Source organism: Scomber scombrus, chromosome 15, assembly GCF_963691925.1.
Source record: "Scomber scombrus chromosome 15, fScoSco1.1, whole genome shotgun sequence".
Classification (NCBI taxonomy): domain Eukaryota; kingdom Metazoa; phylum Chordata; class Actinopteri; order Scombriformes; family Scombridae; genus Scomber; species Scomber scombrus.
In genome coordinates, this window is record NC_084984.1 from 12,563,978 (window position 1) to 12,578,393 (window position 14,416).

At 37.0% G+C, this 14,416-nt stretch overlaps 1 protein-coding gene across 1 annotated transcript; it reads right to left on the bottom strand.

Annotated features, from left to right (window-relative positions):
- Window positions 1–2,066: 2,066 nt before the first annotated feature.
- edf1 (endothelial differentiation-related factor 1) lies at window positions 2,067–7,407 on the bottom strand. The gene is made up of 5 exons (XM_062434908.1): window positions 7,165–7,407; window positions 6,159–6,210; window positions 4,614–4,774; window positions 2,781–2,874; window positions 2,067–2,665 (listed from the first exon to the last, which is right to left on the bottom strand). Exons 1-5 carry the CDS (start codon window positions 7,240–7,242, stop codon window positions 2,604–2,606), a joined length of 447 nt encoding a protein of 148 aa, XP_062290892.1. The 5' UTR covers window positions 7,243–7,407; the 3' UTR covers window positions 2,067–2,603.
- Window positions 7,408–14,416: the final 7,009 nt, after the last annotated feature.

Below are 14,416 nucleotides of genomic sequence, written 5' to 3' on the forward strand. Positions count from 1 at the left end.
CCCCTGGTAACAACAGACAGGCTCCCTTCTTTGTTTGTCCAGTGAACACCGGCCAGGAGGTTGCATACTTTATCAGAGCAAATATGCATCCTGGCATTCAGTCTTCAGCAGAGAGTCTAAAAAAGACATCACACACAAACCTCACTCAGCAAAAGTATGAATATGATAAAAGTACAACTAATATACAGTACCAGTCAAAAGTTTGGACACACTTTCCCATTCACATCAATGAGAAAGTGTGTCCAAACTTTTGACTGGTACTGTAAGTAATGAAACAAAGAGGATTGTTAAAATTAAAAATCACTAAGTTAGCTATTGCTGCTGTACCACCAGGGTTCTTGCTTGTTGGTATATATTTTCTTACTTGTAGAGATAAATGGCTAAACATGGACCATGTGACATAATGTACAAATATTTTCATCTGTGTGTGTTATATTTGTTCAATCAGCTACATCATTTAATTCTTTAAATCAGATCAATCAAAGTACATCTACTAAAATGTTGAGATTTTCTTCAATTTCACTCCTTGTAGTGACCGCTCTGCATTCAAATGTAATTACTTTGTCATTGTGTCTATTACACCTAACTATCTTATCTGTGAAGACTACTATCTCCCACTTTTGCATGTATATGTATTGCACTTTTGCCCAATAATGATGCATATACTGGTCTCCAGTCCACAGCTGCAGCTTCTTCAGGGGTGCTGCTACTGCTGTCTGCTGTCCTTCCCTCCCTCTAATGATGACCACATTGATTTACAGATATGCCAGGGGCACCACAAGGTCTTATCTCAGCTAACCAGGGATGGTGCTGCAGGGCTCAGAGATAATGACGTTTGAACTGCACACACTGCTGTACGCTCTTCCTTTGTCTCTCTGGTGGTCTCACCAGAGGAGCCAAAATATCATGTTGCTTAAGACTTTATTACCAGGGCCTACGATACAATATCTCACATGAACCTCATGAGCAATATTTAGAGAGAGGAGTGCTGGTCTCAGAAGCTCAAAATAACTTGTGGCCTGCTCTGCTTCCATTGAATCCCTAATTTGGAAAGGTCGCTAGAAAGTGGATAAACAGACTTTTCTTGAAATGATTCTTGTCCCCCCCGATGAACTGCACCTCCTCAGCTTCCCTCCTCCTCCTTCACACTCCACCAACCTTTCAGCTCTCGTCAAGACAGTATCCCAGAAATGTTTGTGGACATTATGCAAGTATTCTGCCCCACTTGCACTTCCCCTTGTTCTAAAAAAAAAATAAACAGCTCTCAAGTCACTGACACGTGATATGAAGTGGAGCACTGTAGAGAAATAAGGAGCATTGTAAATTAAAGCTACTTAAAGTCAAGCTTGATTAAGATGAGTCTTTGTAAGCTGTTGGGCATTTGAGGAGTGACAAGTTTGCCTCAACTTTAAGATATGAAACATACAAATAAATTCAACATAGTCTCTCTGCAAAAGTGCTTGAATACATAACTGACACCTAATATATATAACAATTCATTTAACACACTATACTTAATCAGCAGTTAAACCATATGTATGTAACTTATGTAGGAAACATAAAATGTGCACATCTTTGTTCATTTAAGTATATAGGTAAACTATGACTTCCATAAAAAAAGTAATAGTAAGTTCTGTATGACACATTTTTAAACTTCACTTTTCACTGACAGTGGTACATGTGTTATATCTCTAGCGGTATACTGACATCGAGTGGCTGAATATTACTACTACATTCAAAAAACAGGTTGCACAGTAGACTTTCTCCCAAAAACTATAGCAACCAAATGCATTGATTGTAAATTAAGTTATTTTATTCTGATATGACTTTTGCTGTAGTTAAAAAACAAACAAACAAACAAACAAGTACTACTTATAAGTTCTGTATATAAAAAAATAATTGCTGTTATGAGGCATTAATTACCTACATTTTGAGTATTTTGTTGTCACAAGTTAAAAAAAACAACTGCCAGGATTACCATTTTAGGAGTGTTTAAAATTGCTGGTTGCTGGTTTTGTGATGAGGTTCTGTGCTAAAGTGGGCATGAATTCACACTCACACATGCCTTGAATTGCCAAACTTTATTCTTAGATCAAAACAAAGCACAGCATTAAAACATTTCAACACTGTAATGACATCCACTCACTGTCGCAAGTGTGTGAAAAAGATGCATTCAAGCACTTTTGGCTTTATATCATGCTTAGAACTGAAGTTGGTCGAACTAATTTGTTTGGTCATGAAAATAAATTCAACTTTTAAATGATTTTACATCACCATCGAAAAGTAGAATTCATCACGCCAAAAGCCTAAGCAGACATAAGTGAAAAGAAATTCTCAGAAGTTTTGAGTTTGTGATGTTCGATCATTCGATAATATGGTCTAGAACGTGTTTCAGATGACTTGTCAGTGTGCAGCCTGTATAGCAGTGGAGCACCAGGTCCTCAGGCAGGACACAGGTGAGATCAGCCCGGGTAAAGGAAGGGATTGGGGAGGAGAAAGGGGGAAGAGTGCTTGGGGTTCTTGGAGGTGGGGTGCAGAAGGGGTTTAGCCTTCAGTTATAGGGGAAAAATGGGAGTGGGAGGGCTGATTTCGAGGCTTTGTGTTCATTTCTTCTTGGGTTTTGCCTCCAGGGGTAGGCCAATATCCCTCCCACGAAGCTTCAGCCCTGTTCATGACAGAATAAAATATCTCCTGATGAACATGGCTGAAGGTTGAGACATAATAAACACAGACATTCAATTTTGGGACTGAAGTAGAAATACCATAATAATTATTCTTACCAATTGCTCTCTCAAGCTTGCCCAAGACCTGGTTGTTGGGAATTGCTTTCCCACACTCATAGTCCGCAATGACTTGAGGCTTCTCATTAATTTTCTGAGGAAAAAGATTTGCAATACATAATTTATAATCAAGTTAAACCACCCGGCCTTAAGTTGGCACAACTATTCAAAACTAGAAAGCTGTCCATTTGACTCTATGCTGCGTTGTTGACATTATTGCAGAAGATTGCAAGTTACAAATGTTTAAAAGGACTTAAGTTACTGTAACTGACCTTCATGAGGAGTCATTGTGTTTACATTCTTTAATTAACTGTGTGATGGAAAAGTTTGCCAGTTGGATCAAAAATAAATGTCTATTTAGTAAGAAGAAGATGATCACTGAGCTACAAGATTATTTTATATCAATAATAATCATGTGTAAATAGTACTGCAGTTGTCTCATTTGCAATTAAATATTATAATAATTTGTAGGTGTGCACTGATACAGATACTGACGTAATTCACTTCAGCTTAAGTTAACATGGTGATTTATCCCGGTTAAAAGTGAGCCAGCTTTGCGACACTTAAAAACCTGAAGTTAAACCTGAAGTTACCTCACTAACCCCAAAACCTGCTTCATAATATAACAAAGCCACAAATACTTGTCAACCTGACACTTACACAACTTTTCTTTCAAAAGCTGAGACATTATAGCGCTTTCACTGACTGACAGACGGACACTAACACTTCGACTTTGAGCTGCATCGGACCACATGTTGACAGCTCATTTTAATGTGATGAAACTACAAGATGTCTGCAAGGAGAGACACACTGCTTCGCCCAGGAAGGCAGAGTGTGTCCCATCCGTGGCTCAGTGTAAGGCCGGGTAAGGTGCACCGTCATCACTGTGGCTGGAAGGGGCCACGCTGCTGCCCTCCTGACTCAAACAGCTGCTGGTGTAGATATTTATTTTTCTACACAGTCCTTACATTTCAATTTCAATATTCACTTTGAAAACCGTATGAAGGATTTGTCAATTTGCCATTGCACTCTTTGAAACTCTTCCGAACTCAAGTATAGACATCTACTCACAAGAAGTTGATAATGTATTGCTGTGTACATGATTTGTTCAAGTTTTACAAAATATTAAAAGGAGTTGTAGCAATCTGCAGTCCAACAACTGTCTGTATGTGAAGTCCACTTAACCTACGGTTCAAATAAATTGCTTTCAAGTGCATTTAAATGTAATGTATTTTTGTTTAAATTTTGCTCTTTTAAGATGTGCTGTGTGGTTTCCTACAGCCCCATGTAAACATACACCTAATATCAACAATAATAATAATATTCAAGAAAAAAAATAATCTTGATAGCTAAATTCAGGTATCAGGATCAGAACTGAAAAAAGGTTGATGCATCTCTAATTGTTTGTGACTGACTTCTAATTAGAATTTCAATACAGGAATGTACAAAGCAGTACTATAAGTAGTAGAAGAAATACTATATTTAATAAAAGGCAGTCTCTCACCGATCGTAAAGCCCTGCCTCTGGCCAAGAAACACAATAGGCCATCAATTTCCTTCTTTCTGAGTGTTGACCTCTGGAAGGTTTTATGTGAATGTGTCTGCAGGTTGACTGTACTGTCACAACATTGGACTTTAAAGCTGTGTCACTGCTAGTTAGTTACCTTTATCTTATTAATCGATTTCTTTTCCTCTGTACATCACTTTATGCGAGCGAATTTCAAATCCAACAACAGGCAATGTTTTACAAAACCAGACTAAGGCACTTTGTCCAGCATTACCACTACCGGTTAACAGTTGTACAAGCCAAATTATGAAAAGTCGGTACACTCACAGTGGCCAGGTCTTTCTGGGTCAGGCCTTTGTCCTGTCTCCCTTTCTGAACGACCTTGCCCACCTCCAGGGGAACTCTGTCATGGTGCAGCTCCTCTGTCTCGCGGTCTAGTTTGGCCGTGTTCTTTGTCACAAGATGCTGTTTGTTCTGCCCTGCAGACCCTGGACAACAAGCAGTCGACAAAGGTAATGTTGGAGCATCTTATAGGTTGGTAAACAGGGAAATACAGCAGCACTACAATGCATTGAGTTACTTTAGTAGAGCAAGGCTGATATATTGGTCAGCCGATATTGGCCTATCACAGTAGTGGCATTTCAGACACCACTTGTTGTGATATTTCAGTATTTACAAACCAAACTGACCCGGCTGACAGCAGCAGATGTTGAAGAGTAGGGCTGGGCAATTAATGGAAAAATAATCGAAACCGACATTTAGAAACTCTTAATCGACTTAATCTTGCTCATGTCAATTAATCGTGGTGTTCACTGTTGCCATGACAGTAAAGGTTGCATATCTTTAAGGAATTTGAAAACTTGTATCCAGTGATCATTTTAACCCAAACCATGATCTTTCCATAGTTCTAATCAAGTGGGTTTTGTAACTAAACTACACATTAACCACAGTGTCACACCTTAAAACATCATTATTTTCACTCCCTAAAGATACTCATGTGTGAGGGCAGCAGTGTAAAATACAAAAAAAAAGAAACTGAAAATACATAATTGTTCGTCAGGGGTGGAGATAATCGTTCATTAATCATAATCGAGGTTAAAAGTTCAATTAATCGTGATTTTGATTTTTGCCATAATCGCCCAGCCCTATTGAAAAGCGATGCGCTAACGTGCACAGATGAGCAGCTTTTATTGAGCTGTGGCAGCAACACACAGTATGAGCACACATCTGAAGCCTAAAAGATTTACTAACTTTGTTGTTTTTCCACTGGATGGAACAGAGAATGATGCTTTGTTTGACTCTGGGACTGAAAGAGTCCGAGGACAGTGTGCTTAGTGAGACTTCCAGCGCACAGCGACAGTTCTGATGAAGAGTTTTTGGGACTTGAGTGAGCATATAGCTACACACTGTATAAAATATATAAAGTTACTGTGTTCTTTTAAAAGATTTAATTGAAACTCATAGCCTAATCCGAACCCGGTCTGAGTTAATATACTGGTTAATATATCCAGTTCAGTTAAGCAAATCATTACCGGATATATGTTTTATCATTTATAGGAATTTATGATGATTACATTTCCAGTGATGTTTGGGGTTTCAGTGTTTTATAGTTCAACTGTAAAACATGACATGACATATGTTTACCACAGGGGTTTGATAACCACATTGAAAAAAGTTTGTGTTTTAAATGTTTTTCATTCCCTAATGTGGGTATCAGCCCCAAATTCCAGTATGGGTTGGACCCTACTTTAGTGCTTGTCACGTTTGAGATGGAAGACTGTAACTTGGATTCATGGATCTCTGAGACACATCTAAATAAGGTCCCTCTGCAAATGAACTGTGCTGAAATGTGTACCGAAAGCATAAATTTACATTTCTTGGTCGTCTCGATATCCTCCCCGCGTCTCTGAGCACTGGTGATAGCCTGGAGGAAGAAAAAAAAAAACAACAAATATGAACAAACCATAAATTTCAAAACCCAATTTTGTTGACAGTAGACTGTGCACTATGACCTGTCTCATGTTATATCCCCTTCAGTATCTGCCTCATCTGGTTAGTTAATTAGTGATGAATCTTATCTAAGTGTAACGAATAAGTCAAACAACAGATGATTAATACTGCTGAAGTCATAATGCTGCAGTCTTTCTGGGTAAACACTCCCTTTTCCAAAACGGACAGTGAGCCATGACTATAAACCATGTTATTACATTAAAACAGTTCATGTAAGTGTGTACTTGACTTCTCGTTACTCCCAGACATTTAGATAAAGGTTGTCCTATCCCACACAAAATAATACAAAACTATTAATGGAGCACCGTTTGGTTATGAGTTGCTAATTATAACTAAGCCACCATTTTCAAAGTTAGTTTCTATTTTAGGGTCACCGTCCGATATTATAGCTAGTCAGCGGATGGTAATTAGGTTACAGAGACCCTAGACTTAGCAAATGAGGTTGTAAATTAGTAACTAAAAAGGTTTCAAATAGGCTTTCAATTAGCAAAGATGGCTGTAGCTAGATGGATTTGGGTTGAGCTACATTCGGAGTTTCATTTGTTTGCAAATACAGTACTGCATGTGACAAAGGCTAATTTTCATCCAATTTAATACAATTTGCAGGCAACTTTGTAGCCTAGCAACCACTTAAACGCTATTAAAAGGTGCGCTGAAAGAGACACTGTTGTTGTTATTAAACTAAAGCTAATGCTAAAACCACGAAGCACATGCCATGTTTGTTTCGATCCAAGTTGCAGAACATGATAGTTTCTGCTTATGTTTTTATACACGAGCTGCTTACTGTCATCTGAGGCTCGATTAAAGGCTCTATTGTATAACAAAGAGTGTGTTTTAACAACAAATAAGAACAGAAGAAAAGGCTAACCTGCTTGGATTTGGCCTGGGCAGCAGTCGGCCCCTTCTTCCTCAACACAGTCACGGTGTCCCAGTCGCTTTCTGCCATGTTATCCGGGGGGTTCACTCGATACCCGTAATGTTCAATATATGTACAAAAATAAGCTCAACTCACAAAGTGTTCAAAATTATCTGTATTTAAAGTATATAGCTAGAGCTACTTTAGAGACGCTCCTTTCACTATTATCACCCACGCGTTTTCTACCAAAGCTTTATGTACAACAGACAGGTTAACAGTGATGTCAGCAGCTCCCCCTGCTGGCACACACACACACACACACACACACACACACACACACACACACACACACACACACTGACCTACACACCTACTGACCTACACACTTAGACACACACGCACGCACGCGCACGCACACACACACACAGGATTTCAGTCTTCTGATCACACATTGTATCAGACAGGAGAAATAACTAGCTTTTTTTCCAGTTTGTTGCACTTGTTAGAAGATTTGAGACCAAAATGAAAGAACTCTGCCTGTCTTTCTATTACAAAATAAATCTTAACTGTAATTCGTGCAGAAATGTGTATGTGTAATTAAATTACAGTTATCAAAATGTTCATGATTACAAAGGAGGTTACATCTGAAGTCAGACATTTAAGATTTTGTTCAGCAGGGGAGTTTTTTCCTCATTTAATAAATATTTAACACGTTACTGAATACATATATTGCTTAATTCTTTGAAAACTATTTTTTTATATTTTGTAAATAAATCATGACGTAAACCTTATGTGGAGCACACATGGGCTTAAATGGGGTCACAATACCTATTAAGCCCATGTCAGGCTTTTGACTTTTTTCATAAAATACTGTTATTCTATATTCCAAAATCTACATGAACTAGTGAATATATTTTCAAATGGGAGATTAATCTTGCTCTATAAGAAATGATCTCCTTTATACATGTCAGTATCCATGAGAAACACCTGGTACTATGGGTACACATAGCCTGTGTTGTTAACAGCTGAAAACATTTGTTAGAAAATTAGGAAATCAAATGTAATAAGTTACATTACTTTAATTAAGTATTTGAAATAGTTACATCACTTATTACATTTTAAATAGGGTGAATAGTAATCTGTAACCTATTACATTTCCAAAGTAACCTTCCCGTCCCTGTCCCTCTTCTCCCTTTCTCTCTCTCTAGGCAGATGGCCACCTACCAAGAGCCCGGTTCTGCCTGAGGTTCCTTCCCGTTAAAGGGGAGTATTTCCTTGCCACTGTTGCCAAGTGCTTGCTCATGGGGGAGTGTTGGGTGTCTTTAAATTAAATTAAAGGGTATAGTCTAGACCTGCTCTTTGTGAAAAGTGCCTTGACATGACTTTTGTTGTGATTTGGTGCTTTATAAATGAAGACTGATTGATTGACAGACAAAGGGCTTAGTAATTAAACTAAACTAACACATTATATATATGCAATTTATTAGAAATTAACTTAAAAACAATAGCTTAGAGAATTTAACAAACAACAAAGGCTTCTTGGATGTAAAATTGATAAACCGACAGGGTTGGATAGGCATACTTTTATTTAACAAATGGTCCCTTTCAACAACACAACACTACAGTACCTAGAAAAGGGTAAAGTCTTACAATGAATGTAAAGCTTGATTTATAATGTGTAAAAAATTCACTGATATAAAAAGTGAAATGTGCAAGGTATTTCATTGTCAATCTTCTATTTGGTGAGTGAGCTGCACAATATTTTGCATTAAATTGAAACCTCAGTGGATATATGAACCACAATCTCCCATATCACCAGTTGCAGGACATTTCAGAGGCAGCATCGCTGTTACGTCGTGTGCGGATGGGGGACCAGCCAAACTCAGATTGGGCATCCTCAGCCTGGTAGAGACGTCCCAAACGGTATCCATGTTTGGAGCTCTGTTTCCCTGCCCATACACGAGGTTTGGGATTCATCTGGGAAAAGATGAAGCAAAAATTAGTGAAGAGACAAATGGATCAGACACTTCCCTACACGTTCCTAAATGTCAGTGATTGGGGGGACAAGGTTTGTTACAGTTCAAGCAGATTAAGCATTTTGTTGTTAATTTACCTCTGACTGCTATTATGCTTATATGATATATGATTTTTTTTTTTTTTAATTGATGAATAATTTTAGAGGTTTTTCAAGCAAATTATCTCCCTCCAGCCTCGAAAATGAATATTTTTCTGTTTTTCTTTATCACAAAAAACAATTAAATTGATATCTTTGGGTTTGGACTGTTAATCAAACAATGGCCAAAAATGAGCTATTTTTGTCTCTCAGCCCTCTAGCGGGTTAATCTGGCCCTGCACACAAACAGAAAACTGTTGCTATATTGGTGAAAAACAATTGTTGGTTTTAGCAATCATGTATCTATCACTTCACTTTACAAGAAACAAGGGATGCACTGTTGTCCTCCTGGCATGCTCACAAAGGAAAGCCAGTCCTGTTTTCACCGCAGAAGCCACATTCTTCACTGACAATGTTGAGAAGGAAATTAGTCCCATGATGAATGAAGCAACCACAAAATCCTCATTAGGTTTGCCTCAAATCTATGATTACCTTTTGGTTCTGTTGGACTACAAAAGTAAAGAAGTAGTTTTCTCCTGTTCCTTAATACAAGTTCTCCTGTTGATTTTGCAGGTCGTAGATGGCTTATCTGTGTCATAATGGCTTCTTTTAATCTCTTCATCTGGGCAGTTTGTCAGGTCAGGAATGCATCAGTAAACACTGTAGTTATGTTTCTGCTGGCTCCTGAAACATTAATTCTCAAAGACAGTGCCTTTTGTAGTTTCTATTACAAATACAGGACTCTTTTTAATAGAGGCGCTGAGCAGTGCAATCTTGAAAATTTCAGGTGCATGCCGGGTAAAAAAAAAAACACGGATTCTACTTATATGGGCATCAGGAGGGGCATGAGGCGCCCTCCTGAACCTGTGAACCAATCAACCTGTCAATCACGACGTAGCCAAGCCCTAATGCATACCCTGCTTTATCGACAAATATAAAATCAGGGAGGCCAAAATTTCACAAATGAACATCATACTGCATTGAAGAAGGCTTTAAACTAGCGATTGAGACCATAAACACATTTTGAAAACGTTTACTGAGGTTAGAAATCAAGTGAGAAGTTGGTGAATTCTCCATTGACTTGTATTGAGACGGAAGTCCTTTTGACACCAAAACGGTCGCCCCCTGGTGGCCTTTTGATAGAATGCAGTTTTAAGTTAATTCCGCGTTGGCATCACTATCAATCTGCAGACTATTAATAATTAAAATTAATAAAGTAATCATTTTGTCTTTAAAATTGTATTCGATCGTAAGACCAAAACAACAATATTTTTAGTTTACCGTCATACATGACAATAAAACTAGCTAAAATAATGAATCAATTATCAAAATTCAACCAATTGGTTTATTAACTATTCATTGCAGATGTACAAATTAGCCACAACCCCTTAGATTATTGTTTGTCACCTGAACAAAGACGGTTGTGTTCATGTGAAGAGTCTCCACTCGCTCCGACAAGTGATTTAACCATTCCAGATGATCACTGATAGACTGGGTCAAATCACTGTTGCTCTGCAGTAGAAAAACAGGTCAAAACAGAAGAGAGCATAATGAATTTTTTGAACAAACACTTTTTATTATAGATGAAGATTTGGATTTATTGTTGGCCGGATTTACCCCAGACAAGTTGTCCTTCAGCTCAATGGCAGTCAGGCGAACATGCTCCAATTTGTCAATCTGCTCTTTCAGCCTGTCGTCGAGCTCCTGCATCATCATCAGGCCTTCATCTGGCCTGACACCGCACTTGGTTGCCATCTTTGGTCACAGAAAAAGACCTGTTATTCAAAGAAACCTGACACATACTGGTTTATGACATAAGACACACAAGAATGTCTTTGTGTCGACCAAGAGCCTTCTGTGGTGTAAATTTGTTTCTTTATTACAAATGATCTACCCATGAAGCTATTTGAGATAACTGTAGTGACACTGATCGTAAATTTGAAAGTTTAACTATGTTTTTAATCCCAGTGCTCTCAAATGTATAGTTTTCCACTAAGTTGGCATGTCCTTTTCTAAACCTGGACCCTGAGCTCAATATGGTGCTGTAGTTTTACTTGTAGACAATTATAGCATTTCCTCACTAGAGGGAGACACCGCTCTCCTTCCACATGCATCACATTAAGTTTGGAATAAATTTCCTGCAGGGGACCTTTCTGTACTGCAGTGCAACACATCTTTAGTGGCTGTAAACTATTCTCAAAATGTGAGTAAAACAAGGAATAAATGGGTAACAACACAATAACACTATTCTGACCAACAGTGAGAAGCTTCAGATACAAAAGCACTGATCCTCCTGATAAATACGTTTTAAACTGCGCCATGGGTTTTATCGACTGTTCTCTTCCAGCTGCAGGTATCAAGTTGCTGCCACTTGATACCTGCAGCTGGAAGGAAAACAGCCACTGTTTTGTAGCTAAAATCTGACAATCACTGCAAATTTCAAGCCAAATAATCTCTAATTGGGCAAATAACCCTAGCCTTTCTGCATCACTGTCTTTATGTTGATCATTAACTGGATAAAAGGGCATATTAGCAAAAAAATTGATCCAACTACAGGCATAAACTAGGATTCTGGTTGATAATTCAAAAAATGAATTAGTGTTAAGGATCTCACACTGTTGATAATAAATAAAATGCAAGTCATAAATCACTAAATCTCTCTGCTGTATTGTACTTAATTTTATTTAAATGCACTATACAAATGCTCAACTTTCTGTACTTGTGTATTCCTTTTATTATTTCAACATTTCAATCCTGTTTTTTCCTCTTTCCAAAAACAACTACTGTGTTATTATTTCATAATAATAATAATGTCATTTGTATAGCACCTTTAGTAGAATAAATGTAGCTCAAAGTACTACAAAAAGAAATGACATACACCAAGAGCTTCACATAAAGCTAGCATAAAAGGAGCGTAAAGCAATGACACACAAACGAAGAAAGAGAAAAGAACTAAAAACATTAATGTAATATAAGATGGAATAAAAATAACAATAAAAATAGTATTAGTAATTTTATCAACCCTCTAGCCCCTGGCAAAGTAAGCCAGGGCAGTATGCAGAATTGGAAAAAATAAATGAATAAATAAAACAAAACAAAAAATAATTAAAACTTTTTTAAATTAAAAATAAACATGGGAGGAGGACTGATTCTCCCCCATTGCTGTATGCCTATAGGCGATTATTATGAGTTGTAAATGACAAATGTATAAATGATTTTTTTTTTAAATTGATCACAAAAAATACAACTAGTAAAAGAAATGCAGTAGTACTAGAGACTGATAGAAACGCTAATTAAACAGCTAAATTGAAGAGAAAACTGCCCCATGTATAAATTAAAAACATCCTTTTTAAATGAGCTGTGAATATATTTGTCAACTTTAGTTTTTTTGTGTATCCAGGTAAGATGGCTGCCATACAGTAACATGATCATCCTCTATGCACTGAACAAGCTAACTGTTAGCATTTTATTTTTCGACTCTATTCGCCTCAACTTTAGAGGAAAACAGGTTAGCTATCCTGTATATTCAAGTGAAGGGATGCTAACTAAGGTAACAAAACGTTGTTTAACTAACAGCACCTCATAGCAGTAAACATCACCATACATACTTCCACTTTACGCTCCTGCATTTAAATGCAAACTGGAGAAAAAGTTGAGTTTCCCCATCAACCTCTCCGTCCTCACACCATTACTACTCCGAAAAGAAGGAGGGAAAGAAACACCAATTACCTTGTGTATCTGACGTAGAGACACTCAGAGGTATAAAAACCAATAAATCCTGTGGTGAAACTTCCTGACTTTGCAGCCACTAAAGGGGAAACAAACCTTCGTCCAGACAAGCCTCTTTGTCCCGAAACCATCCCGGGAATTTGACACTTCTGACGTCACTACCCCTGCTTTTCCACAGGTAGGGGGGATCAGGATAATCTGGGACACTTATTTACATATGAATCCAATACATTATATCAACACCTAATATATCATTATGAAATCCCTGAGATGTTTCCTTGTTAAATCAGAAGACACTTTTTAGATATTGTACTCAAAAGGAAACATATATTGATTTTCCTTGTGTCAAATAATTTCAGAATTAGTAGATTTTGTAATCTGGGACATTATTGTTTAGGCTTAGAAATACACAGATTTATATAAAGCAGCTTTATCTGCCAAAACTTTCTGAAATGTGCATACCCATATTTGGTCATTTAACATGTTTTGCTTTCTGCATCAGATAGTTAATGAAAACTAATAGCATGTATAATGTTAAACAATATAATTTACACAGTTTGTACTAGTCACAGCTAGTAAACTAGATACTCAACTCAAACTCAAAATTGAATTTATTTTATATGTTTTTTTGTTGATAAAAAAGCCTTTCAAGAAAATATATCTTATTTCTACACACCACAAACACGCCAGCAAATTTGCAAAACAGTTGCAAAAAGTTGTCCATTTATTACATTTTGCTGAAGCTCCCCTGACACTGCTGTTCACTTACTTTGGCTCTTTTATGACAAGGCAAGGCAAGGCAGCTTTACTTATATAGCGCATTTCATACACAATGGCAACTCAATGTGCTTTACATAAAACTCTTTTGGAATACGGTGTATCTTTTATCAGTAGCCATATTGATGAACATTATATATTATTTTGGAAACCTAATGTTTGGAATACTGGAAGTTAAATTGAGTTATTAGCTACATATTAAACGTCTTTGCATTTTATTGGCCATATTTCATATTCATAAAAGCACATTTACAGGTCTTTTTTTTTTTTTTTTTACAGATGAGCTAAAACAGTACATTGATTCAATTAGATTTTCCTCTCATCCAGAGGCTGTAAAAACTATGAGTAGCATTTTTTTAAAATGTATTTTTGTATAACCTGTAACTTGCCCTAGAGCTCAGAGTTTTTGTTGTTTATCAAACTTCTGCCAACTGCAAGGTGAATATTTTGATATTTTGTACATGATCCTTTTGTGGAAGAATAAAGTGTTAATTGTTTTATAAAGGAAAAAATATGAATTATGTATTATTGTGGTATTATAGTAATTGTTATCAATGGAAATCAAAATTCAAACAAGAATGAGGAAGACTTATCACATCTATGTAACAGTGATAACATTATAATATCACTCGATATGGCAGATTA

What these genes read in the sequence shown, in the direction of transcription:
- edf1 (XM_062434908.1), bottom strand. Translation starts at nt 7,242, where the DNA reads ATGGCAGAAAGCGACTGGGACACCGTGACTGTGTTGAGGAAGAAGGGG. An exon ending in CCCAGGCCAAATCCAAGCAG is followed by an intron (nt 6,211 to 7,164) that starts GTTAGCCTTTTC and finishes TTCTTCCTCCAG; the next exon opens with GCTATCACCAGTGCTCAGAG. An exon ending in TATCGAGACGACCAAGAAAT is followed by an intron (nt 4,775 to 6,158) that starts GTAAATTTATGC and finishes CTTGTTGTCCAG; the next exon opens with GGTCTGCAGGGCAGAACAAA.